The sequence below is a fragment of the Molothrus aeneus genome, chromosome 1, assembly GCF_037042795.1.
Source record: "Molothrus aeneus isolate 106 chromosome 1, BPBGC_Maene_1.0, whole genome shotgun sequence".
Taxonomy (NCBI): domain Eukaryota; kingdom Metazoa; phylum Chordata; class Aves; order Passeriformes; family Icteridae; genus Molothrus; species Molothrus aeneus.
In genome coordinates this window covers 114681549-114707712 of record NC_089646.1, presented here as the reverse complement: position 1 = coordinate 114707712, position 26164 = coordinate 114681549, and the positions used below count along the sequence as shown (strand labels likewise).

Here is a 26164-nt window from a genome sequence, read left to right as displayed (position 1 = left end):
GAAAGCTGTCCCTCCCTGTGAAAGACCTTGGATGGGACTCTGTCATGGACTATCTTCCCAGCACTGACAGGGAAATGTAGTGGCTGCAGCTGGTGCTGGCACTTCCACAGCAGGTTCCCCTCAGGTCCTTTGGTACCACCCAACTGCATCTGCTCTCTCTTGGCCTTTTGGAAGCACAGACACAGCAGATCTTTCTCATGTGCTGCAGACCAAACTCAGCCCTGAACCTGAGGGAATCCTTGTCTTTCCCACAGATTGCAACTGCAGGCACAAAAACTGAGCACTCAGGAAGGTTGCCCACAAATGGTTTCATAAACTTGCCAGAGTCACAGAGAAACAGCAACTGCTGCAGCACAGCACTCCTGTGGCTGCTGACACACCCTGTTAACCTGCTTGCATGGCTGGAGCTGTGCAAGATGTGGGCATTGCCTGTTTTCCACGAGTCAGCAACGATGCTGGCAAAGCAGGCATGACAATATACTGCACTGTAAAGTACTGTTGACAAAACACTGCTAGCCTGGACAAGGATGGGAGCTCACTAGTTCATACATTCTTGCCATAGGCTCTAAAAGTCAGACACCAAACTCTCTGTGCTCTAGCACACTCCCCATTTCCATTAGGATTTGCCCTTAGCCCTCATGTAAAGGGATAAATCTGCTTTTGCTAATAACACAGACATATTTTTTTCACAAGCTGATTTCATTTTATGCCTACAATATGGTCTCTGGAAACTCATCTCACAGGTTGAAGCAATAAAGAAACCTTGCCTAAACTATCTTTATACTATCTGCCAAGAGCACTTTGCAAAGATCTCTGGGGTGTCCTGGAGCCCAGGTAAAGCCTACAGCGCTCTGGATAAACATAGCACCCTGTATCAACATGAGGAACTTGATTTATGGATCTTGAGAAAACAACATGGAAAATGCCAGACTGCAACCTTTATAATGATATTGGTAATTACAGAGTAAGATTGCTACAGAGAAACAGGCTGACAGCATATTGTCTATTGGTTGTGTGATTGCATTCAGTAATGAACAGCCTCTTCTAAAACCCGGCACAGATGGTACATCCAGCATCACAGAAATAAGGAGCCCTCTGTCCACCATCTTCTTCAGTTCACATTACTGTTAATATTTTCTATGTTTACTGCAGGCATAAAAATATAAGTAGCAAGTAATAAATCCAGTAATTTTCTATACCTTTGTAAGGTCTTTGCAAACTTCAGTGGGACAAAAAGCCTAGTATTTCACTTTCTTTCCATTAAGAAACCAGTTCATAAAGTTGCAGGTTTTCTTCCTTCTTCTAGGCTTCCTCCCCCATAGTGGAGTTTAAAGTTCCTGTTTACTGAACACATACAAAATTGTTACTGATAGCATGAGGCAGCATTTGCTGCCTAGCTATTTTGCTCATCACTGACACAAGTCTACCCTGTCTAAGATGAACCCTGTGTCACTGCACAGCTTCTTACCATTAATTATTATATGAAATGTCAAACAGTAAAATCAATGTTAAGGAAAATGATCAGTGTATTCTTCCAAACTCCCATTCTGCCAGAGAAGAAACTGCAGACAAAAAAACCCAAAAAATAAAATCAGCAATTTGCACCTTAAAAGGAATGGGAAGCTGGAAAGCATGGATGTTCTAGTTTTTGCCTAATAGCACATAAAGCTTAATCTCAGCACAGCTGGAATAAAGCCCAACTCCTGAATTCAAATGAAATTCTTTGTCATTCTATGATCCTTTAACTTTCACTCCCTGCACATACACTTGCACTTCAGGAAGGGTGCAATCCTGCAGGACACTGGATATGTAACCATGTAAATGTAGATGCCATTAAAATGGAAATGCAGAGGAGACTATAGGGCAACTTCAGTTTGCAAGGCTGGTCTCAGTTTTGGTCTTTATAGTTTTCACATTCTTGGTTATTTAAGTTTAACGCTTAAAAAAAAATTAAATGCCCAAGAAACCTGTTATAATGCATGATCCCTAATAATCACTTCTTCCCACAATCACTGCCAAGATCTGTTTCTACAACCTGTTTATCAACAGACAAGAATGCTGCTCGAATAAAAAGCATTCAAACAATGCTGAATTAACATAGTTCTTTTGTTTGTAATTTACTGAAAACTAATAAAAAGAATCAGAAATGAGACCAGAAAGAAATCAGAGATTCTTCCTAGTTCCCACCCCAGATGTCCATCTTGGCTATGAGGTTTCACACTCCCCCAAAGCAACCGAGGTGCAAAGCAAAAGTATAAATTAAGCCAGGTAGGCTTTTATCACATCACTTGGCTGAGGAGACAGTTGGATTTGCTTCATTTTACTGAATGAGAGAAATTCGTCGAGGAACAGAGGGGTAGAGAGTCAGAATGCCACTATGACAGAAACAAGAATTTCTCAGCAATGATGCTCAGCACCGCTAACAGTGCGCCTTTAGAAATTTAACAGCAGTTTATGCCAACAGCAATTTCTATCAGAAAACTCCCTCCCAGCGTGCCGGGCAGGCTTCGGCTCGGGCTCGGGCTCAGGCTCAGGCTCAGGCTCAGGCTCTGGGTCCTGCCCCGCCGGCGGAGCACCTCCCTCGGCCCCGCTGCTGCGGGCTCCTGGTGCATCTGCTGCCTAGAGGGAGATGAGGGAAAAAACATCCCAAACCACCGAGCTCATGAGAACCAGCGGGCGATGCACCACATGCGCTGCCAGGGATGAGCTCGGCAGGTAGCGGCGGGATCCGCCGTGCTCCCGCCAAAGGCGCAGAGCCCGGGGGCAGCGGGACATGCCCAGTGCGCGGGGCGGGCTCCGCCTCCGCCTGACCCGGATACAGACGGCGCTGCTCCCGGCCGCGAGCGTGGAGCCGGCCCGGCGCCGCCGCAGCAGCTGCGGAGCGGAGCGCCCCGGCCGTGCCATGGGATTGTGGTGACTGCCCGGCCCCGCCGCCCGCCCGCCCCGCGGCCATGGCCCCCATGGGCATCCGCCTCTCGCCGCTCGGCATGGCCGTATTCTGCCTGCTGGGGCTGGGCGTCCTCTACCACCTCTACTCTGGCTTCCTGGCCGGCCGCTTCGCCTTCTTCATGTTGAGCGAGCCGGCGGCCGGCGGGCCCGAGGCGCCCCATGGCTCTGCGCCCGGCGGCGCCGTGGACCTGCGGGAGCTGCTGGCCGTGTCTGTGCTGGCCGCCGTCAGGGGCGGGGAGGAGGTGAAGCGTGTCCGCGAGGGGAACGTCCTCAACGCCAAGGCGAAGGGGAAGACGCGGGAGGGGGCCGAGGAGCAGCTGACCACCGGCGACCTCCTCTCCAACCGCAGGATGTTCTACCTGCTGAAGGGCGCCTTCCCCGCCGTGCAGGTGGGTGCCAGGCGCCCTCCGTGGTGCGGGGGCTGCTGTGGGCCCGCTGTGGTGGAGCCCCGGCGCTGGGTGCCCGCTGTGGTGGAGCCCCGGCGCTGGGAGCCCGCTGTGGTGGAGCCCCGGCGCTGGGAGCCCGCTGTGGTGGAGCCCCGGCGCTGGGAGCCCGCTGTGGTGGAGCCCCGGCGCTGGGAGCCCGCTGTGGTGGAGCCCCGGCGCTGGGAGCCCGCTGTGGTGGAGCCCCGGCGCTGGGAGCCCGCTGTGGTGGAGCCCCGGCGCTGGGAGCCCGCTGTGGTGGAGCCCCGGCGCTGGGAGCCCGCTGTGGTGGAGCCCCGGCGCTGGGAGCCCGCTGTGGTGGAGCCCCGGCGCTGGGAGCCCGCTGTGGTGGAGCCCCGGCGCTGGGAGCCCGCTGTGGTGGAGCCCCGGCGCTGGGAGCCCGCTGTGGTGGAGCCCCGGCGCTGGGAGCCCGCTGTGGTGGAGCCCCGGCGCTGGGAGCCCGCTGTGGTGGAGCCCCGGCGCTGGGAGCCCGCTGTGGTGGAGCCCCGGCGCTGGGAGCCCGCTGTGGTGGAGCCCCGGCGCTGTGGGCCCGCTGAGGAGCCCCGGTGTGGGGCTGCTCCGCACCGGCGGCTCTCCGGTCTGTAACGGCCGGCGGGAAGCGCTGCCCTCGTTTGTGCTTTTCCTTCCCCTCCCGCTGAATTTGTGGCAGTGCCGCCTCACGCTCCTCGCCATGGGTGTTGGGTTGCAGGGGAAGGAGTTGCAGCGTGTTGCAAGCGAAGCCACGCTGGTGAAACAGTATCAAACACTATGGGCATGGAGGGGTGGGGGAAACGCCGGGTCTCGCTGTTGCGGATCATGAGTTCTGTGGTTAGGGATGCAGGTAATTGTGCAGCGCAAATTCCGCCTACGGTTAAGATGCAGAGATTAGGAGCGCCGTTGTTTTGGTAGTTGTCCGTCCTGCCAGTTGTCCTTCCTGCCGTCAGTTGTGGGGAAGGCCAGGGGCGAGAGAGAATTCGAGGCTTAGGAACATAGCGCTGCAATAACCGAGTGTTTAGCGCTCGTGGCTGTGGGACAGCAGATAAGCAGAGCTGTGTCAATACTGTGGATCACTGCCTACCTGAGCAAAATGAGTTTACTTTGCTTTCAGAGGTGTACACCCCTTCCTGCTCTCTTTCACTCCTGAAGTCTGGGTCTATCTCTTAAGGTCGCACCCTAACCTTTGAACCATATTTCGAGGATTTTTGGAGTTTGTTTGCATTGTTTCTGCTTTCATTTCAGTCAATGGGAACTTCTGTCTTTTGGTGTTAAATTCCTTAGCTTTTCACGGCCATATGAAATGGGTAGAAAGCCCTAAATTTGGGTCTCAGAAGTGGTGATTTCTGGAGGTGTTGGGAGAAAAAGTAGCTAAGTCCAGTTTTTGGTTATTGAGTTACTATTCAATTTTCAGTAGCTGTTTTGAAAGTTCCTCAGAAAAATATGTAGTTTTTTGTTTGTTGGCTTTTTGGGGTTTTTTTGTTTGTTTATTTTTGTGGGATTTTAAAGTGATGTAAAGAACTTATTGAATATGAAATCTAGAAGAAACAGAAATTCTTCAGTGTTTGAAATAAACTTAAGATGTGACTAATCTTCCTCTACAGAAAGATTATGCAGGTTTTGTTTTGAAGATTTCCTGGATTTAGTCTGTTGGTGACATGGCACCTTCACAGGCCCAGTGTTAAAGGAAGAAAAAGTATTAACCCCTGTGCTCTTGCATTATTTAGTGCTCTTAGAGATCGTGGCTTTACAGCTTAGCTGGCTTGAAACCTCTATGCTTTCTCCCCTTTCACAGATGGAGGGATTTCATTAATCTAGATGTAAGAGTTGTCTGTGCTTCTAGAGAAGGCTGTGGGTTCTGTCTGGGCTTGAAGAACACAGTGGACTGTGTATTGCCTGCTCTGTGGCCACATGTAAACTTGCTCTGGAGCCTGGTATTCCTAGCAGTGACAGTCTGACTTGTGTCTTTCTGGCAGAGGATGTTAACTTTCAACATCTACTTTTAAAAAACTTTGGTATTCCCTTTTATTTTTCTCGCAGGTGATGTGTGCTGCTTGTCTTTAAGAATAGATGGTACTTGTGAAAGTGCAGATGTGTTCTCAAAGGCAGTATAAAACTGAAAATGTATGCATAGGTCTGTGGAACTAAAATACTAGGCCTATGTCTTTTCTTTTTCCTAACTCTTCCTTAGACTGACTGAGCTTGAGCACTGAGGTTATCTAGGATGAGTGTACTTGACAAATTTTTCAGGTGATTTGGAGTTTTTCAGTCTGACAGATCAGCTGTGGGACATTAAGTATTCTAAGAACATGATGGGGATAATAACAGCTTACCTCATGTGGTGTTTAAAAAATACTCACTAAGCTGTGTATACACTGTTAAGCCCATGATGAAAATGTATTCATAAACATTTGCCCAAACTAAAATAAAAGCTTTATTTTACTACTATGTACATACTATGTGTGCTTCTCAGGTGTGAAGGCAAGGTATCATCTCAATCTACTAATCCTTCAAGTGTAACTTCAGAGCAACCTATCTAAGACTGCAGCTCTTTCATTGAACAGAGCTGCTGAGTCTTGGTGTGAATATAAGGATTATAGAGGAATTTCTGAGGCAGTATAAATTGCATCATGTAAGAAATATCTTCTTTATATCTGTAATCTTATCCCCCTTGTACAGAGTGACACTCCAGCATAAAAGATGCTGCTGAAGTCAAGTAAACCTCCTCTTCTCTCCTTGCTAGAGAAGATGATGCTAATAAAAGCTGTCAAACCAAAACTGCAATAATTCCAAGCGTAAGCTTATGCAAAATGCTGATTTTCTCACATCCTGAAGTTCTTCAGCTTAACAGGAGAACCTCAGTGTTTTAATTGTTGCCAAATGCTGCATCCAGGAAGAAGATGAACAAGCACAAAAACTAGGTGCTAAAATATGCCTGTAAAGCAAAGAAAATGGAGTTGTTCAGTCTGGACAAGAGAAGGCTCCTGTGAGACATTACAGAGCCTTTCAGTACCTGAAGGGGGCTCTAGGAGACCTGGAGAGGAGTTTTGTACAAGGGCTTGTGTTGACAGGACAAGGAAGAATGGCTTTCAACTGGAAGAGAGCAGGTTTAGATTGGACATTAGGACAAAATTCTTTACTGTGGGAGTGGTGAGGCACTGGACCAGGATGCCCAGAGAAGTTGTGGATGACTGCTCCCTGGAAGTGCTCAATGTCAGGCAGCCTTGAGCAACCTGGTTTAGTGGAAGGTGTCCCAACCCGTGGCAGGGAGGTTGGAGTGAGATCTGGAAGGTACCTTCCAGCCCAAACCATTCTATTACTCTGTGATTCTCTAAGAATAACTGTGGCTTTCCAATATTTCAAAATAACCAAGGAGAATAATCATTCAACTGAAATAAACTTAAGCCAGTGAACAGCATTGTATTCCTTGTTTTGTGCTGCTGGACATAAAAAGGGAAAACATGCAAACAGTCTTTCTCAAGCAGACCTGAATCTCTTAAAGTGTGGTTATTAAGAGAAGATAGAAGAGTTAGGCTTCTCACATGCAGAAGCTGAAATAAATCTGGAAGCCTTATGATACTAAGAGATGGGATTTATAAAAAAAGCCCTTTCAAAATATGAGGGGAGAAAAATCCCACAGAAAGTGTTTGCCTTTGTTCTCTTGAGTAAAGATATTGTCTCTACAGAGGAAGAGGAACTCCACTGCTGACGTCAGCTGCTCTGTTTGATATAAATAGATGCATTTGCATCAATTCAGACTTCTCAAGGCTGTGTTAGGTAAGACCTAGGTAGGAGTGGCTCAATTGTGTTTTATCACTGTGTAGATTTAGTTTAGATTTAGTGGTGGTGCTTTTATATCCCTCAGAAATAGACCTGGGAAGGATAAGGGGCAAGTCACTTACTGCTACCTTGGGTATTACCCAGAGTTGTGTGATTGCACTCAACATCCAGCAGTAAATATTTGCATGTGTATTCCATGAAGCATCTTTGTACAGCTGATTTTAAAATATACTTAATGCTAAAACATATGCATCGCTTTCTCTTGGTGAAGTTCTCAACTACAGTTACAGGCTTGAGGTGTTCCCATTCCTGCATTACCAATATGTTGTCCTCATTCATTTGTCATGCCAAGAAAGAATTAAAGCTCTGATCCAGCTGTAATCATCCCCTCTGCTGCTTTCATTTTTTATTTATTTTGTTTATCTTTTCTGGGTTACTTCTTTCCTGGTTGGTTCTCCATGCAGCCTTATTTATTCTTGTGCTGGCACAGTGGTGGTGTGATAAGGACTGGGGTGGGAATTAGGTGAGGATATTAAGGAGATGCTTGACCCAGCCCTGCTGCTGGGGTGGGAGTGGACTGGGGAAGCATTCTTTCCAAATTCAATGCTGCTATGTTCTGCTCAGAAGAGCTTCTGTGAAGAAGTGATCTCATGATAGCAGGGTTTCAGCAGCATTACCTGCTAAAAGATCCCTCTCAGCATCATTCTTTAGGGTCTTACTCTTTTAATGTGGCCTGTCCAGGGATCAGTGTCAAGATCTTGATAAATGATTGTATCCCAAGTAAAAATTTAAAATAAAAGTTATTTAAAAGAAAGGTTATTTAGGAATACCCTGGTTCACTTCCCACTACAGCCCATCTCAGCACATCTGAAGGAGCAGCCCTGCTTGATCACAGAGGGAGGAATGATTGACAGACTGTTCCTTAAACTTGCACTTTGACCAGATTACCTCTTATCCTCTGACTGAAAAAGCCAATTTCAAAGTGACACACACAATTCTGCAATTTCACTGCTGTGCTATGCTAGAGTTATTTTCACAGGATGCAGAATTCAGTCTTACTGGTCAGATTGTATTCTGCCCTACATTTTCATTTTGAGCTGCTTTGGCTTCTTTTTGTTCTAAAGTTGCACCAGCTATATCTGTTGTTTTCTAATGTAAATATTGAATAGAGTTTCATCTTGTTCACTCCCTTTTTTTTTAATATTGAGACTGTGGTGGAAATCAAGTCTTCTTCTGTCCCAGTCTTTTTCTTTGAGCATCTTTTTTTGAGTCTTGTCACTATTCTAAATCCAAATGTTCTTATGTCTCTTTCCCAGTTAAGACTGATGATAAGTACCACATTTCAAGCTTATGCATGATAATGCTGCAATCAGCACTTGAAATGAAACTTTAGGAACATGTCACTTTTACTTTGATTTTCTTCTAAATTAATCTGACTTTTGAAGATTAATGACTGCAAGCATTCCTTTTTTATCAGGCTATCTGAAGTACTGTCTAGGTTTCAACTCACTGTTTACAGGCTTCTGATCACAGTGCCAACTACCCTACGTAAAAAAATAGAATTTCATCTGAGATGGCAAGCTCTGTAACTGATACTGATTCTCTGTGAAAGACAGGTGTATTAAAGAAGGGGGTTTAAAAAAGGAAATACTACTTAAACTGCAGAGGTATTGCACTTTAATGAGTAGGTTCAGCAATTTGTCTTTTCATGTTGGGAGAATAGCCTCCTAAGGTCTTAGGGAGGAGAACTTTTAATAAAGTTTGTGTTCTTGTGACCCAGATGATCTTTGCAGAACCCACTGCCAGTGGGTTTCTAAGTAAAACAAGAAGTGTGAATGTTGATCTGAAATCTCAGTAATAGGTGTTGTCTGGAGGTGATACATCTCCTAACATGGGTTCCAAATGAATGCCAGATGACTTAGGCCCACTTTCTCTGCATAAAAATAAAGTTAGACTGTAACTTTATGCTAATAAGCTCTGTGATTATCTTTTCAGATGCAACTACAAATAGTTTATTTGGCTTGTTTGTACACTGCAGGTGTTTAATCTATCATCTGAGCATCTGGAAAGCTGCATTTCTTACTGTAGCCACTCACAAACAGTGGACTTTTTCAGGTATTATCTATTTTATTGGTGGATTTCTAATCTGTCCTTATTTGGATGTTTTCTTAAAATGAAGTTCTACAACTCTTGTGACAAGCAAGTAATCTCTTTCTCTTTGCTAGACTTGGGTCTGTATAGAACTGTAATGGAGAATTTTGCCATCTACTGAAACCACTTGTGTGAGCTAATAAGCAAGTGGTTTTATTTTCCTGGTCTAAAATTCTAGATCTTTCTGCAGATTACTGGTGGAAACAGTGAATCCTGTCATCTGTGCTGATTCCCTCAATTCCACTTTTGTTGTTTTCACCAAACTCTATCATTGTAAGTCCATAGAAGCAGAGTTGTCATTGGATGTCTTTATCATTTATTAAATTCTGTTTGTTTCAGTCAGCTTCCTGCTGGCTTAATGGCCAAAGTCACCTAATGTGTATTGATAAGCACTAATTGAGCTTCTTGACATTTAGACTCGTCCAGATTCTTCTTTGCATATTCTGTCATCTTGTTCCTGCATTAAGTAACATCTTGTTGCTAAAATAAACAAAGATGTAGTTGATGATAGAGGAAAACCTCTGTCTGCTTTGACTTAGGTGCCTTGAAAAAGGCATGTGTCCTTTTTCAGTGTTGTGGTATAATTATAGAAATGCTTGTTGTTTTCTGATCAAATCAATGGCAACATGAGACCAGTGGGTTTTATGCCTCTGATTATTTTATACATTTGTATAATTTTATAACTTACACATTTATATACAAATATGCTTTATAGTTTTAAACTTAATTAAAAGTTAGGACTTTAAACTTATAGTTTCTGAACTGAATTACCTTTTAATAAGTTGGTTTTTTGGTTGTTTTTTTTAGAAAACCATATGATTCTACAAGGTCTTCTTTCCATTCATAATAAAATCTGCCTTGCTAAAACTATGTAAATTGACCTTGTCAAGAGGAATATTTTTGAGAGGCATGAAAATCACCTGTAAAAGCTTAATTTTCCTTTCTAATATGTTGTGGTAATCTAAGGAGGAAAAGAGCCTTTTCAAAAGCAAGCAGCTGGCTTTAAAAATGTCAATGTATTGGATAAAATCAGGGTTGGCTTTTTTTTTTACTATGCTGGTAAGGCTACTATTCAAATTTTTTAAAGCTTAAAGGCATTTTAAATTTACAAAGAGAAGTGGTACTTTGATTTCCCAGTTTGCATTCTTTTCAGAGTTAATTAACCCAAGCTTTCAAGAAGCAGTTTTCATTCACCACCCCTGAATTTGAAAATTGGACAGAAGAGATCATGAATGGTCCTGGATGCAGGTGAGCTAAGTCTTGTGTGATCTTGTGTGAAAGCACACCTCTCCCTCTGTAACAGATTCTGGAGCCTTGTTTTGTAACCAGGGTAGGTTAGATATTTTCCTCAGATACTGGAAATAATGGTGCTTTGAGTGCTTTTTGCTCTCCTGGAGAGTGCTCTCCTGTTGAGCATATTGATATGTCCTGACTTGTCTAGTGGGTGTTTACATTCAGAGGTTTTGGCATGTGATTCCTTCACAGCATTTGTGTATGTACAGATGCTGTGAGAAGCTGAGACAGCTTTCACCTCTGATACATTTGAGGAGAAAAACAGAGAAGCAGAGCCGATGGAGGCAGTCGGTGTAGTGTAGTGAGTATAGCGTTGCGCTTTGGTGCAGTGCAGCAGCAGTGGTTGAAGGGGTTGCTAAGTGGGGGAAATCCCAAAGACTGCAGGTTGAACCCCTCTCCTCAGAGCTGGGACATCTCTGAAGCACAGTCACATAAGAGCAAATCAATTACAGTCCATGCAGCTACCTTGTAGGTCAGTATGCCTTTCAAGATGTGTAGTTATGGGTATTATGGAGTCATGAAAACAACCTGGGTTGGAAGGGACCTTAGAGATCATCTTGTTCCAACTACCCTGTTGTAGGCAGGAATGCCTTCCACTAGACCAAAGCTGCTCACAGGCTCATCCAGTCTGGTCTTGAACACTTTGAGGGATGAGGCATCCACAACTTCTCTAGGCAATATGCTCCAGTGGCTCACCACCCTTACAATAAAGAATTTCTTCTTAAAATCTAAGCCAAATCTCTCCTCTTTTAGTTGAAACTATTTCCCCTTGTCCTATCCCTATCTGCCTATGTAAAGAGTTATACTCCCTCTTTTTTTACAGGCACCATTTAAGCACTGGAAGGCTGCCTTAAGGTCTCCCAGGAGCCTTTTCTCCCTTCCAGGCTGAATAAACCCAGCTCTCAGCGTGTCCTCATAGGAGAGCTGTTCATCCCTCTCATCATCTTTGTGGCCCTTCTCTGGACCCACTCTAACAGGTCCACATCATTATTGTGCTGAGGACTCCATACCTGGTTGCAGCACTCCAGGTGGGGTCTCACCAGGGCAGAGGAGAGGGAGAGAACCACTTTCCTCCATCTGCTGGCCATGCTGCTTTTTTGATGCATCCCAGGAGGTAGTTGGCTGTCTGAGCTGTGAGCACATATCCATGATAAACCCCTTTCTCAGTCTCTCAGAAAGATGGTGGTGAAATCACAGTTGGTTTATTGTTTGCAAATGTTTGCATTTACTTTTGTCCACTTCTTTCCTCCATCTCATGTTTGGTGAAAACACCTGGCAAAGTTGAGTCTTGGGCATGCATGATCATGGTCTTGGGCATGATAATCACTGGTGAAGTGGCTGTGTAGCTCATGCAGCAACAAATTGGTTGTGCACCAACAAAACAAAAACAACCACCTATTAATGTTTTACTAATGTTCCTCTGTGCACACTTCCAGGCTTGCAGGCCTCCAGGCTTTTCATTTCCTTAGTCCTATTCAAATCAATAGACTTATCTATTGAGTCATAGAATCAGAGTAATGTGGGTTGGAAGAGACCTTAAAGGCCATCTAACCCAACCTCCTTGCAATGAGCTGAGACATCTTCAACTCAGTCAGATTGCTCAGAGACCCATCCAACCTGACCTGGAACACTTGAGGGATAGGGCATCTACTACCTCTCTGGGCAACCTGTTCCAATCTCTGGTTTTGAAAGGTAATACCTGGAATACTCCTATGTTCATATTCTGACTGTAAATGTTAACTTTTCTTGTTACCTGAACTCTGTGTGGGGATGTTGTTTTGGGTTTTTTTGTTTTGTTTGGTTTTTTTCCTCAGTTTAAGCAGCTTAATTAGTATTTTTATAATACAGGTGTGATAATATTTGTGTTGTGCTTGCTTTATTTTCTAATGAAACAGCACTAAGATTTGGATTTCAGAGGACGTCTGTTTGCATATATTTTTTCACTTTAACTTACCTTTGATGAGTGAATTCAAAGGCAAAACTACAGTTCCACTCTTTCAGACCAGGAAAAAGCCTGAAGTGGTGCACCATGCCAGGGTCAGCTAGCTAGTATTCAAGTATTCAAGCAGGCTTTTTTGGGTGATAAGCTGCCACAAAGATAGCATGAAGTGCTGTTAGGGACTAAACCAGCACAGGACAGAGAGCCACTGTGAGGTTCCCTGAAGTCTTTGGGTGGTCAGGACTGTTGGGTATTGAGAGCACTGCATTTATCCAGACAAGTTTGTGGTACACTGGAGTTGCTTCCTGTGCTCCTGAACAGATCTGTGTTCCAATCACCAGCATGATGGACAGGAGTGTTCTCTGTGCAGAGGTTTCCAAAGGCTGGAAACACCTGCCTATTTTGGAAGGCACAGCATGGACTGATCCTGGTATTGGTGTTGGACCTCTGCTGCTGGCTTCCATGAGCAGTGTCCCTCATTTGTTATGGAATTCCTGCACCTTACGGGCTGGTTTTGGGGAAGCTCTGTACTGGTGAGATGCAGCCAGACTGCCTTGTTTAGGAAATAATGGGTGGGTTTTTTTGTTGTGGTTTTTTTTTTTCTTTGTAACTTTTCAGCAGTATTCCATGCACTGATTTACATATATCTTATTAAACCTTTGTGTTTGATGCAGTTCTTCGTGAGGAGGGCTTTTGCTTCAAACATAAGTGGGGAAGATTGCCAAAATGTAGTTAACCTTAATGTCAATGCTCAGCTTCCAGAACTTCCCCAGATGGGCTTTTACATCTTACAGCTGTTAGGCAATGGCATTTAACCCCAGAGCATCTTACTTAAATAAGGTCTAGTGCCTGAAATATTTGGCCTTGTGATTGTCTTTCTATCATAGCTATTCCTAATTTCTGTGTGAGGATTTGGGATTGCAGTGGACTATATATCCATATTGCCTGAGAAAAGTAGAAAGTATAAGGTCATGGCCTCTGGAGGCTGCCAGCAAATGAGAATGACAAATAGGAACATGGAATTAACACAGAGGCATGTTTTCCAGGTATATTCTCCTTCATTAACAAAAAAAAAAAAAAGCCACTACAAAAAAAAAAAACCACAACAAAAAAACCCCAGAAACCAAAAAACCCCCAGGAAGAATAAACAAAGTTTTAAGGCCTGGTAAGCCCCTCTCAGGCAAGCATTCAGCCAAAGCTACAGAGTAAATGGTTATATGAGTAGAAGAACAAGTGCACCACTTTGGAGTTTTGTTTTTGTGGGTTTTTTTACTTTCTCCAGATGTCTTTTCAACCTTATCACTCTTTCCCCATTTTTTTTTTCCTAGTGAAACAATCATGTCTGTTGAGAGAGATTCCTCACAAGCATTATAAATACTAGTCTTATGGCCACTGCTACAAAATCTGAGCTAGTAGGTGGTGGTTCTCTGAAAGCAGTACCTTTCAGATAGTTTCAGACTTTACATTCTAGTGTACTGTAACTACAGGTTTAACAAGATATTCTTCCTTTTGAGCATTGGTTCCAACTCTTTAACTTTGTGGAGGCCCCTTTCTTCTGTTGAGGAAATGGTTTTTTTATGATGGTATGTCATGTGCTGTAGTGGAACTTAGACTGCCTAGGGGCTATGTTGAGACTGCCAAGTCTGTGGAACTACTCATCTTGACTTTGCAGGACTGTTTTCCCCAGGGGGAAATGCAGTCATCAGGTTTATTGTATAGTGACAGATGTTTAATTTGTAAATGTCACGGCAACTTCAAGAGCTCCGTGTTTGGCATATAATGCTTCACATACTGGTTTTACGTGAGAAGACAGATATGATGTATGGCTGGAGTTGCTGCAGTTCTGCTTCCTTTTTCATTTGGAGTTCTCTTGGAGAAAATGGCCCTTAACCCTTGGCTAATACCCTGTTACAGTTGAGGTGTGTGTGATGCCTTTTCTTGTCATGATGTGAGTTATGTAAAAATCCTGCTCATATAAGGTCTGTCACAGTCAAATGTAGTCTGATAGCTCCTTCATTTTCATTGTCTTTCCATGTCACTTGCCTACAACTTTTGGGATAACTGTGTCTCTGGTCATTCAAAACTATTGTGCTGCTGCAGTCAGAAGGATGTTGTGTTGGGTTTTGCAGTTTTGGAGTTTTACTCCATTCAGCAGATTGGTGCTGTGTGCTCCACTACCTGGCCAAACTCTGCTTGATGTACTGAAATGCCCTCTGGTGTGGAGTAAAGTTCATTAAGCTGGGTAGCAGGTGACAATAGGCTTAAAGATGACTTTTGACTGCTTTTAATAAATGTTCTTCATGGGCCATCTTAGGACCTTACCCCAACCTACCCTAAAAATGGGTATGGGATGTTACTTACTTGTTTGTGAAAAAAATTTGTCTAACAGTTGTGTAGTGGTTAAATTCAACTAGGCTGCCTAATCTTCTACTTGTAACTCAATGCTTGCAGCAGGAATGTATATACTAAGATTTCTTCTTGTCCAAGTCATGCAGAGTCTGCACAATATCTTGTGATAGTATATCACTACATTTCCATGCGCTTCTACTGGTTTGTATAAATTGAATTTTAGACCCCCTACTGTCTGTGTACTGTATGATTTCTCCAGAGTCAAATGTTCTGCCTGTAGTACTTGAAGCAATTGCATTTAAATCTTGATTTAAAAAAATTGATTCATATTGTGGGAATGTTCAGTAGGGAGACCTGCAGCCAAAGCAACAGTGTCCAGCTGTGGTGTGGTTCACAGTAAAATCCTGGATTGTGGTTTTGCATTGCTTATCACACGACTGTAATAATGAAAAAATGAAAAAAAATTCCTGTAATTGAGTTGAAGGAAGAAAAAGAAAATGTGAGCAAACCTGTAATTTTCACAAGTGCCACAGTTACTTTATTTGCAGTTAATGCAACTACTTCTGTAGTTGCAACATACTGTATCTATGTTAATGCAACTACTTTTGTTGTCTTACCACAGATAAATTCTGAGGAGCGTGTTGATACAGCTGATCAGGAGACAGTCTCCTGGGATCACAGTATTCCCGAAGACATAAAGCAAAAAATACAGCCTAAAGAGGTGCCAGCAGAAAGTGTCACTGTCTGGATCGATCCATTAGATGCTACACAAGAATACACAGGTAGCTGATTCTTGTTGACAAATCATGTGTGTAATTCTGATGTTTGCCTTTTACTGGAGATAAGATAGTAAGTATTTAAAAGGACATCTCTTGTTAAAGTCTTATGTCAAAGCTAGCGTGATTTAATTGAAGCACGCTAGCTTCTTATGTCAAAGCTAGCGTGATTTAATTGAACAGATTGCATCATGAAATCTCTGTAGTTCTCAATTTACAACATTTGCTTTTATGTATTCCAACTCTGAAATTACTTTGGTACCTTTACAACTAACTAGTTGCTATAATAAATGGTAACTGTCAATTATAGATTGTACTGGAATTACACATTTCTTTATTTTAGTCATTACTGTGGCAACTCTAAGTATCTTAGATTTTTAGTTTTGTTTATTTAAAGGGAATACTAAGTAAGTATCCAATGTAACTTGATAAAAGAAATTTTTTGTTGTCATTTTTCAAAAACATGTATAATTCAGTCTTCCCCCTTTTCAAATGTTTTAGGATGTCACATAAGCAGTTCAAGGCAATCCAACTAAAATTCTTGCTGAAAAGTACTAAGGAACAACTGGAAAAGTGGGATTTTTTTTCTTGTGACTATGTAATTGATACAATTATCCTTTCAAGTGGATGTTCTTTGGTTTTTGAATTAGCATTTTTGAGCCAATAGAGGATAGGAGGTGAGGCAGAGAAGGGAGAATGAAGGGGCACAGATTGCCATGAAAATACATGTTGCATAAGACACAGCTGTTAGCATTAGATCTGGTAGGAGTATAAGTTACATCTACTGAACAGGAAAAATTGCTGGAAACCTGAAAAGTCTTCAAAGTCTTTTGAAAACTGAAAGGTTATTTGAAGATACATCAAAGTTATATAACTGCAAGAGGTAGAATATAAACTAGTCTTTAGGGAATAATCTGAATAATCTCCTGTCTATTTTCCTTTTGTGTTCTTGGCATCTGATTGTAAACTTGCTCACTTTCTTGTTTTGCCCACAGAGGATCTTCGACAGTATGTCACGACCATGGTTTGTGTGGCTGTAAATGGTAAACCAGTAATAGGTGTGATACACAAGCCCTTCTCATCATACACAGGTATCTTCATGCCTTCACCTATTTCCATGATAGTCAGTCATAGGATTAATTGAAATTTGATGTTTGAGAGAACATGTCTAGGTATAAATGAGAAAATAGTACCAGCAGCAAAAGGTCACTGCAGCAGACCACACAATTAGAGCTGTAGGTGTGTTCTGTGCTATAAAACCACAAAGGAAAATGCTGCCCTTGTTTAAAATAAAAATGATGCATTTAGAACAAACAAACTGAAAATATTTTAAAGAGCTAAGATCCCTTCAATTAGAGTGCTTATTGCAAACAAAAAAAAAGTTAAACCTACAAATACTGACCAGTTTGATGTGTGCTTTTAGTTTTTAGCAAAAAGAGTGCTTTGCTCGTTTAGCAGAATAGCTTGGATCTGTGATAATATACCCAGGAGCTGCTGTGTATGCGGTGTGAATGAAAAGAAGATCGAATAAAGATCTTAATGGCAACGGTTTGTGTGTAACAGGCAAGACTGTCTAGCATAGTCCTATTGATTATCTGACATGTTTTTAATGCCACAGCTGTGAAGTAATTAATTCTTCAGTATTAATGATGTATCAGTGAGCCTTGCTGCAAGTTTGGCAATTTGCATGCACTTCTGAAAGCTTCAAAGTAATTTAAGTATTCATGTCTTACTGTGTATTTAAAACAGGAATTGCTGTTTATATTTTCCCTTAGGCGATACTGACCTCTAGAGTTCTGAAGTTTTGCAGTAGCTCTAGAACAAAAACTGTCTGAATAAATGCATTTTGTATTTGTTGTCCTTTTTTGGCCCTAAGACTAAACACTCAACATTTTGTGCTAAATGTTTTGCTGTCTATAAATATGAATTTAATTACCAGTCACTTATGTACTATATTCCAATATGCTTTAAGAATCTTGGAGATTTTGGAACATATGTTTTTAGATATCAATATCTATCTAAAAAATGGGTTTTTAGCATTGTAATGTTGAGAATTTATCTCCTTTGATATGAGTGAAGTGCGCAATGTTCAGACATAGAATCAGAGGAGATGCAATGAATTCTGTCATTCTGCATGACAAGTATTCATTTTCCAAGCTGGAAATACCGATATGTTTTGAGTCACATTGTTCCTAATACTACCACACAAATACAAAGCAATAAAGGGCAGTCAGCATTGTTATTACACAGAGCTCAGTCTGTTGCCAAACAATCTGGTTCTCTGCTGAGATTAAATTGCTGGGTAGTTTACTAAGTAAATGTCAGATTAATGGTTAGGGGATACCACCTACCAAGCTTGGCTTTGAACTTCATGATGAAATAAGTGGGAAGTTGTGGATTCTAAATTCTATTCTCTGAAACACAACATCAAATATTTTTCTTTGTAGCACTATCCTCCTGAGCTATTTCCTTCTTTAGCATTACTATCCTTCTGAACTAAATGACTCAACAGCATTTTTAGTATCTGCTTTAAAGGGTAGTGGGGCTTTTTGTTCTTACATAAAAACATTGTCTGAGGAAATACTGGATGTATTTCTGACTAGGAGCCATCCTTTTAACTTTGGTGGCTTTCCAGTTGCAAATTCTGAATATTAACTACTTGGGACTTTTCCTTCTTATTCTGTTTTTTGGAATTGTTACACAAGAACAGTCAGGTTTGGGATAATGCCATATGCACCAATGTGTGTGTGACCTCTTTCACGTCCCTTGTTTTCCCCCCATCCTCTGTCAGCCCAAACTTTCTCTTTTACAGTAGTGAGAGATATTCAGTCAGTGGTATTAATTACATATTGTTATATAGGTACCCTTTTTTCCTCACACTTAACAGAGATTGTCTTTTGTAAACTTAGTAGAATTTTTGTTTCTCTTGTAGCTTGGGCAATGGTGGATGGTGGGTCGAACGTAAAAGCTCGTTCCTCCTACAATGAGAAGACTCCGAGGATTATCGTGTCCCGCTCCCATGCAGGAAAAGTTGAGCAGGTTGCACGGCAGACATTTGGAAATAAAACTGTGATAATCCCCGCTGGTGGAGCAGGTTTGGTTCTTCAAGCATCCTATCCATTTTATTGCTTCTGAATAATTTAATGGTGTAACTGTTACTAGACAAAAGGGTGTACTGTGGTATCTTCTCTTTTTCCTTTTGTCCTTTGATCTTCACATCACTGAAAGCAAACACTTGACAATAGGGACAAAGTTTTTTCTGTATTTAGGAGCCTACATGCAAACTTGATTCAGACTTCAGGCTGTTCACAAGTCAGTGTGTTACTGAGTCTAAGCCTAGGCCAGAAATGCTGTTGTGGTCCTTTCATTGAAACACACTGATGTGTGTTCATGGAAGGCACTGATGCCTCAGCGGGAGAAAAAGTGTTGTGTGACCACAGGCACAATCATGGAAGAGAATCTGTTGGTTGTTAGTTAGCTGTTAGTATGGTTGATTTAAAAAAAAAAATTAAAAAAGGGCCATTAAAGTTTGGTATTGTTTATTGCATTTATGTCAAAAAAGGAAAAAAGGAAAATTTGGTAAAGTTTGGTATTGTTTATTGCATTTATGTCAAAAAAGGAAAAAAGGAAAATTTATGTCAAAAGGAAAAAATAAGTCCAAAAAAGGACTTATCACTAAAGTCTATTTTTATCTGCCTAATACTCAATTTAAAGGAATTTTAAAGTACTTTTTACTTATGCAATGTTCTTGTGCATGTTATTGACAGAACATAAATGGGAGGCACTAGGCTTTTTTTCCTTATTTTTGCAGAAATGTATATTTCTGTGCCCTTAATGTGAAAAGCCAGAGTTCCCTTACAGATTGTTTAGTCCAGAAAGTCTTGTATTGCTTCTTGAAAATGACTAAATGACAAAGAAAGTGAAAGTGTAACTGATTATAGCAGGTCTTGTCCAGGGCTTGACTCTGTTTAAGAAGATGAAGAAATGGACAGATTAGTGAATCAAGACTATTGGTCAAAGAGTTGAAAATTTGAAAAAAATCCATAAAAGAATGGATACTGTTTTGAGCAATTACTTTGTACTGTATAATGAATAATATAGGGGAATGCCCTGGGCTGATTGACTTTATTAAAGAGTGGTTCTATTGCAGTAAAAAGCCAGGGAGAAAAAGATAGACTTGAGCATGATATAGAGATTGAGAAATGAATGAGTAAACATAAAAGCAGAACTATATTTGAGTGTCTGGTCATCTTCTTTTAATGTGTTTTGACAGGAAAGCTTGGTTTAATTTTTTTTTTTTCCTCTGCCCATTTCTTCTAGGTTATAAAGTGTTGGCCCTCCTTGACGTGCCTGAAAAGAATCAAGAAGAAGCTGATGTGTATATCCATGTCACCTACATTAAGAAGTGGGACATATGTGCTGGAAATGCAGTGTTGAGAGCATTGGGTGGTCATATGACTACCCTGACTGGTGAAGAAATTAGTTACACTGGCTCAGATGGCAATGAAGGAGGACTTATAGCCAGTATCAACATGAACCATAAAGCACTAATTGAAAAACTTCCAGATCTGGAAAAAACATCACACAAATAAGCATGACTGGTGGAGAAGTACAAGTTGTGCTTTTGTAGCTTCCAGATGCTCTGTCTGAAGAAGCAGGTGTGAAAACCTGCTGGAAAAGATGCACAGCAAAGCAGTTTGGTGTGGGTTTGGGAACTATATCTTGCATTGGGTTTTGTCAGTGGTGGTATTTAAAAAGAATAAAATAATAATAATAATTGGAAGTAGGAAGGGGACGATGGTCTCGCACATCAGTTTCCATGTTTTATTTTTTTCAGACTGTTTTGATGCAGTTATTATACTCAAGGTGCATTTACCATATATATTGGTGAACATAGGTGAACTAAAGAAAAATCCAATTTTTTTGGTAAAATAACCTAAGTATTTCTCACAGGAATTTCTTGAAACCTTTTACATCTTATTGTAGTTTTAGTGATTCCATAATAAATTAGGTAGAAAAAAAGCTTGATTTTTATAGGCATCTGATAACTGTAAATGGTTTATCAGGAATCATGACCTCGTATTTTGTATCCCCTGAATGGAAAGCACAAGAAGGTTGATTCAAATCTATATGCAGCAACAGTTTATCTTTGACAGTGTGGCACTCTCTGCTTTTTAAGAGAAAAAAGGAAATGTTTTTTGACTTCTTTCCTGAAGATGTAAACCAGTTTTAGTTCAGGTGGGTTGTGAATATCGGTGTTTTATTAATCAGTGTAATTATTTCCTTATACCTTTTTAAAAGAAGGCAGCATTTCCTTGTATAGTTTTTAGCAGTTACTTCTTGTCCTTGATTTCTGCAAGCAGTGTTGAAGATGCATGCTAGATTTTTCTCTAATGTAGGGCTTGTTCATCATGTGATGTTTGTGCCTATAGAAGCAGCCTCTTCCTTCATTACCTCTTATTTTGCTTGTTTGGATTTTCTTTCCATTGGACAGAGTCATAGGGAATGAGTTTTACAGAAATAGTAGGTTGAATGGTTAGTTCCATTTCCAACACAAGATATAAACCAGCACTTTTTCTACAACTTCAGAAACAGCTTTGTCTTTTTAGCTTGCAGCACATGCTCTCCTGCAGAAAGCTCTTCAGCCATTCCAAACAGCTTGTGTTTATTTGGTTTGTGATAATTTACAGAGAGAGAAGAGACCATTTGAACTTGAATCTGCTTAAGCAAGTTTGAAGAACATGTGGCACGTGAAGTACAGCAGGGTCTGCAAAATTTTACTGAAAAATGTTCTTTGCAATCCAGTACATACAGAACAGAATGCAAGTCCTTTGATATCAAATGACAATTTGTTGTACCTCTAAAAGTTGTGGACTTCTATCTCCAAACATGTAACCATCTGCATTGTTGTTCTCTGCATTCCCCTGAAAGGTTTCAGAAGGTTAATATAGATGGTTTCTGTTCAAAGTTTGTTCAGTAAAGGCTTAGGCTGCTTGATCAAATCCCTTAATTCTTTAATTTTAACTTCTTTCATATTGTTAATGAGAACTGCTGTTCTGATTAAAAAGAGGTTTTTTCTCCTTAGGTCAGTAGTGGGGAATGTTTAGATACTGCTTTCCACTTCTAGCTGAAGTTCACATTTCCAAAAGACTTCCCAGATGTTGGATAACTACAGATACACACTTTTATTTCTTAAACTCACTGGCAAAGGAGACTGAAGCTTAGTCCTACAAGCCTTTTGGTACAGGTAGTTTTTGGAGAAGTTCTTTTCCAACACAGACACTATTGCTGCTCTTTGAAAATAACTTTTACACATGTAGATAATACACAAAGAAGTTTTACTTTCAATTCTTAAATTTAAGAAACTTCTATATGCTATGACAAATAAGTGATTATGCCCTTTTTAAAAAGGATTTGATCTATTTCAAAAAGTTGTTGAGCTTCCAAACTTCAGTGAAGACTAAAAGAAACATATTTATCAAGGTTTTAAGATTTTACAAGAAGATTGCAGCTTTTTAAGGCTGGTTTAAATGTCTTAAAGCCTAATTTAATGAAAACAGCTGTTTGTATGTTTATTTGTTAAAGAACATGGATTAAAATTTAAATATGAGAAATAGCCATAGTTAGCCTAGTATAAAAACCTGATTGTGTCACAGAGAAGAAATGCACAATATTTAAGTATGCAATTAAGATAAAATCTGTGGCAAGTTGGGGTTTTAGAATCAGCTTGAAATCCTATGTAAACATACTTCCTAAAAATTGGACTGCTTTTATTCTGGGGAATGCTTCTATCACATCCTTGCATAAGCTGTGATCAGACTTCCTGTATGGGAAATGAAAAATGTTATGTAATGTACAAGGGCTTACTTGTATTAGTTGAAGGCATAGATCAGTGAACAAAAGTATTTGCCTACATTATTTTTCCTTAGGAAAACAAAGTACCTTAGGAGAGGCCCTCCTTTCCTTCCTCCCACATGCTGGCTAAAATGCCTAGCCTTCCATTAGGAAGACTTGTGCTTGTTCAGACACATTAATATCCTAAATTGCTTTGTTGCAATGGATCACAGTGTTTGGTACCTTTCACAGGGGACCATTATTGGCCTGATCTCACTCCTGGTGAAATTGAGGAAGAGGTGGGAATGTGGTGCCCAGTTAATTACTTGTAGGAGAGCCTGAGCTCATTTCCCACAGTTGAGGGCTAAGGTAGTGCTTGTGGTCTCCCAGTGTAATTTAAAGAGCTTTGGTGTGAGAATAGGTGAGCAGCTGGTGAATATCAGTTTCAGATGTCATTTTGCAATAAATGTAACTCTTATGCAGACCAGTAAGTATTCACAAGTGCTTGCTTACTGCACACATCCCAGTGCACTTTGTTTGCATGGTGTTAACACTCAGCTTGTCATTTCTTTGACTGTTTACACTCCATTCTGAAACATTCTGCTTACATTCTGGCTTGAATATTTGTCTGGTCTCATCAGCGTGGATGTGACTTAACCTTATGCCCAGAGGATAGGAAATGATGCCATACCCAAATCTCACTGCTGGGCTGCAACCGTGTTCTTTACATCTTAGCCTTTTCCACGTGAAGTTGTCGCACACCATTTTTAGGGATGCTACTTAAAAGAGTTGCATGTTGTAGGTAGGTCCTACAAAACTACTATATATTTTAAAAAATCTTAATTAAAAATCATAGTAGCGTTCTAGCTCCAAATAAGGAAAGTAAGAGAATGTATTATTTTAGCATTGGTTTTCCAATGGTGGATATTTTGAGTGGCTATTATGATTAAGGTGGTTGCAAGTGAAATTATTCTAAAGCTATATGTATTTTCTCTTTTTCATTCTTCTAAAAAGAGTGTATGATAGTATAGATAATACCTGGTATTGTACCAAGAGTCCTAGCTTTCATTCCTTGAATGAATATTTTCTAAATAAATGGAGACAGAAATAAATGGGTTGAATATTGTATTTAACTGGTTTTGAGATTAACCTGTTTGCCAGACTTTTACAGATGGATTTAAGAGCTGTTTTTTCTGATCTACAGAGCATGTAATAATAATGAAAATACTTAGCAGATCTGGCATACTTGGAGAGTAAGTTAACCATACTGGTGAAGCTGCAAAGTCATCTAGTGATATTGTTCCATATATTTACTTCATGGTTGTTACAAGGGACAGATTTTCTAATTGGTTTCAGGTGTGAGAAAAGTTTTGATTTTTTTTTTTTTTTTAATGGCCAATGGCTGGAGACCAGAGGTGGGGAGGGGAGTCAGTATGGGGTTCATCTCTGCTTTTTTGTTTATAAATAAGTGTATTCCAATGTCTTTGTAGCATCCTGTTGCCTGTTTGGGTTGTACAACAGTAGTGCAGTACTTTATACTCCTGATTTAATGTCTAAAACAAGGAGTCCACACCTCCCAAGAATTGTGCAGCGAGAAGTGACCAGGTGTTGTTCTGGGCTTCTGCTGTGCTATGCCAGCAGAGAAGGGCTGCTTTGTGCTTTCCTGGATGTCATTCCAGTAGCAGTTTCTCTCACAGACCACTGTTTTCCCAGGCTACTGGCTCCCCAGTTATGCCCAACTTCTTTGTAGATCTGTTTTCTGAAGTAAACAAGCAGTTGAAAGAAGGAGATGGATGTGCAACAGAGAACAGTTATTTTTGTTTCTTTATTTTTAAATTGCAGTAATTGTTTCATACCTCTTGTCTTTCAGGACTTAGTTAATTCAGGTAAGATTCAATGGACCACAAATAAATGCCTGTGGGATTTTAAGCCCAAGCAGGAGGAGGGCAGGAAGGACTGCCTCTAACCAAGGCAAACCTCAATGGATGGTTTTCAGTCAGGCCACTCATGCTGAGCCCTTTGTCCATGCTTTAGTGGTTTAGGCCCTTTCACACAAACAATTACAGATTTGACTTTGCCAAAATATCACTGTTAGTCTTGTCTTCTAATCTGCTGTTGTCAGTGATAAAACTGGACTATATCTGCTTCACTGTAGTGTAACTCCCCAAGACAAGAATGTGGTAACTCTGAGGATCCAATTGCTTGGCTTGTGAGCCACAGCTTCCTTGTGACAGCTCTTGCAGTGATGACCTAGGACTTGCTGCGACTGTCTTCCCACCCCACAAGCAGGCCATGCATCCATATTGAGAAGCTGTTGAAGCCTTATATATTTTGGTTTTCAGGTGCCACAGCAGCTCTTTCAGCTCTTCTGTGAGAAGTGCTCATCCAGTTTCCTCTCTCTGGAGCCATTAATCAGTGGCCACTTTTCCCTCTTTGCTCTTCCATTCTGATCCTTGATCCTTTTTTAGTCAATGTGCACAAGAAAAATGAGAGATCAGAGATGAAGACAGTCCCAGAATGAGAGGACCCCAACAGTCAACTATCCAACTTATCCTGAAGCTGGTAATGTTTGGGACTAAGGTCTAAGGTAGTGACTGATTCAACCAGAAGTTGCCAATGAAATAATGGGAACATGGAGAGGTTCATGCAATTAGGGGTACTGAACATACAAGAAGTTAAACACCCAAAAAGAAGGAGAAAATGGTTTTTCATTATAATGTTATTATAATGTTCCAAGCATTTGGCATTTGTGCCCCCCTGGGTGCAGAGCTTCATTGCTTATGAAAGAGACTGCATTGGTCCTCTGTGAAAGGATTTGTTGATTTTGTTGAACTCAATAGCAGTATTCCCACAGAACTCAATGTGAACAGCACCAAGCCAGATAAAACAGGAACAGTAAGTTAAGCTGAATTCTGAAAAGCTCAACCTCTGTCAATAGAGCAAACAACCTGTGTTGTGTTAAAGTTGCCTCTTAACAGCTTCAGTCTACATTTGGAAATGTCATCCCTGTGTCTGAGGTCTTTCAGGTTTTTTGTGTTCTACAGCTGATAGAGCCCACTTTCAGGTAACATTGTTTCCTACACCAATTGTTCCTTATTTGCAATATATATTTCATTTTTTCTCTCCAAAGGATCAGCAACTCTCCAATATTTTTACTCTTGTCCCACCAAATTGTATTAGCATTTTCCAATTGTGTGCCAAATTGAAGTAACAATTCTATAAATAAATTCTCTGAAAATACTGGTTTGTGAGGGTGTTTTTCTATATTTTGTCTTTCTAGGAGATATTTATTCTTAGTGCTCCAGATTTTTTTTCCAGTAATGCACGTCATGTTTCTTCAGTTGTGCTGTATCCATCATGTGTGTGAGACTTCCTGCCTGAGGAGTTACTAATAAGTCCAGCCAAGTTTATGGTAAATATAATTCAAGAACTCCACTGGTTTTGTTTTCATACCTGTGTTGCTGTGAAAGCTGGTCAGTTTGTGAAAGTGAGTGCTTAGAAATCCCCCAGATAATATTGCTCTTTGGATCTAAAGAAGTTTTCTTTCCATCATCATTTCCACATCTCTTCCTAATTATGTTACACTATTCTGCTCAAATCTGCTTCCATGAGAATAGTAGCAGGGTAGTAACTGTACCATTGTTAGCTCTTATTGTATTCATGTCCCACTCTTCATA

The 26164-nt window shown here is 41.0% G+C and overlaps 1 protein-coding gene across 1 annotated transcript; it reads left to right on the top strand.

Moving 5' to 3' along the window:
* The first annotated feature begins 2862 nt into the window (after nt 1-2862).
* BPNT2 (3'(2'), 5'-bisphosphate nucleotidase 2) lies at nt 2863-25727 on the top strand. The gene is made up of 5 exons (XM_066563315.1): nt 2863-3338; nt 15500-15659; nt 16649-16744; nt 18586-18747; nt 19974-25727. The coding sequence occupies exons 1-5, from the start codon at nt 2952-2954 to the stop codon at nt 20243-20245; spliced, it is 1077 nt and encodes a 358-aa protein (XP_066419412.1). The 5' UTR covers nt 2863-2951; the 3' UTR covers nt 20246-25727.
* The last annotated feature ends 437 nt before the right edge of the window (nt 25728-26164 follow it).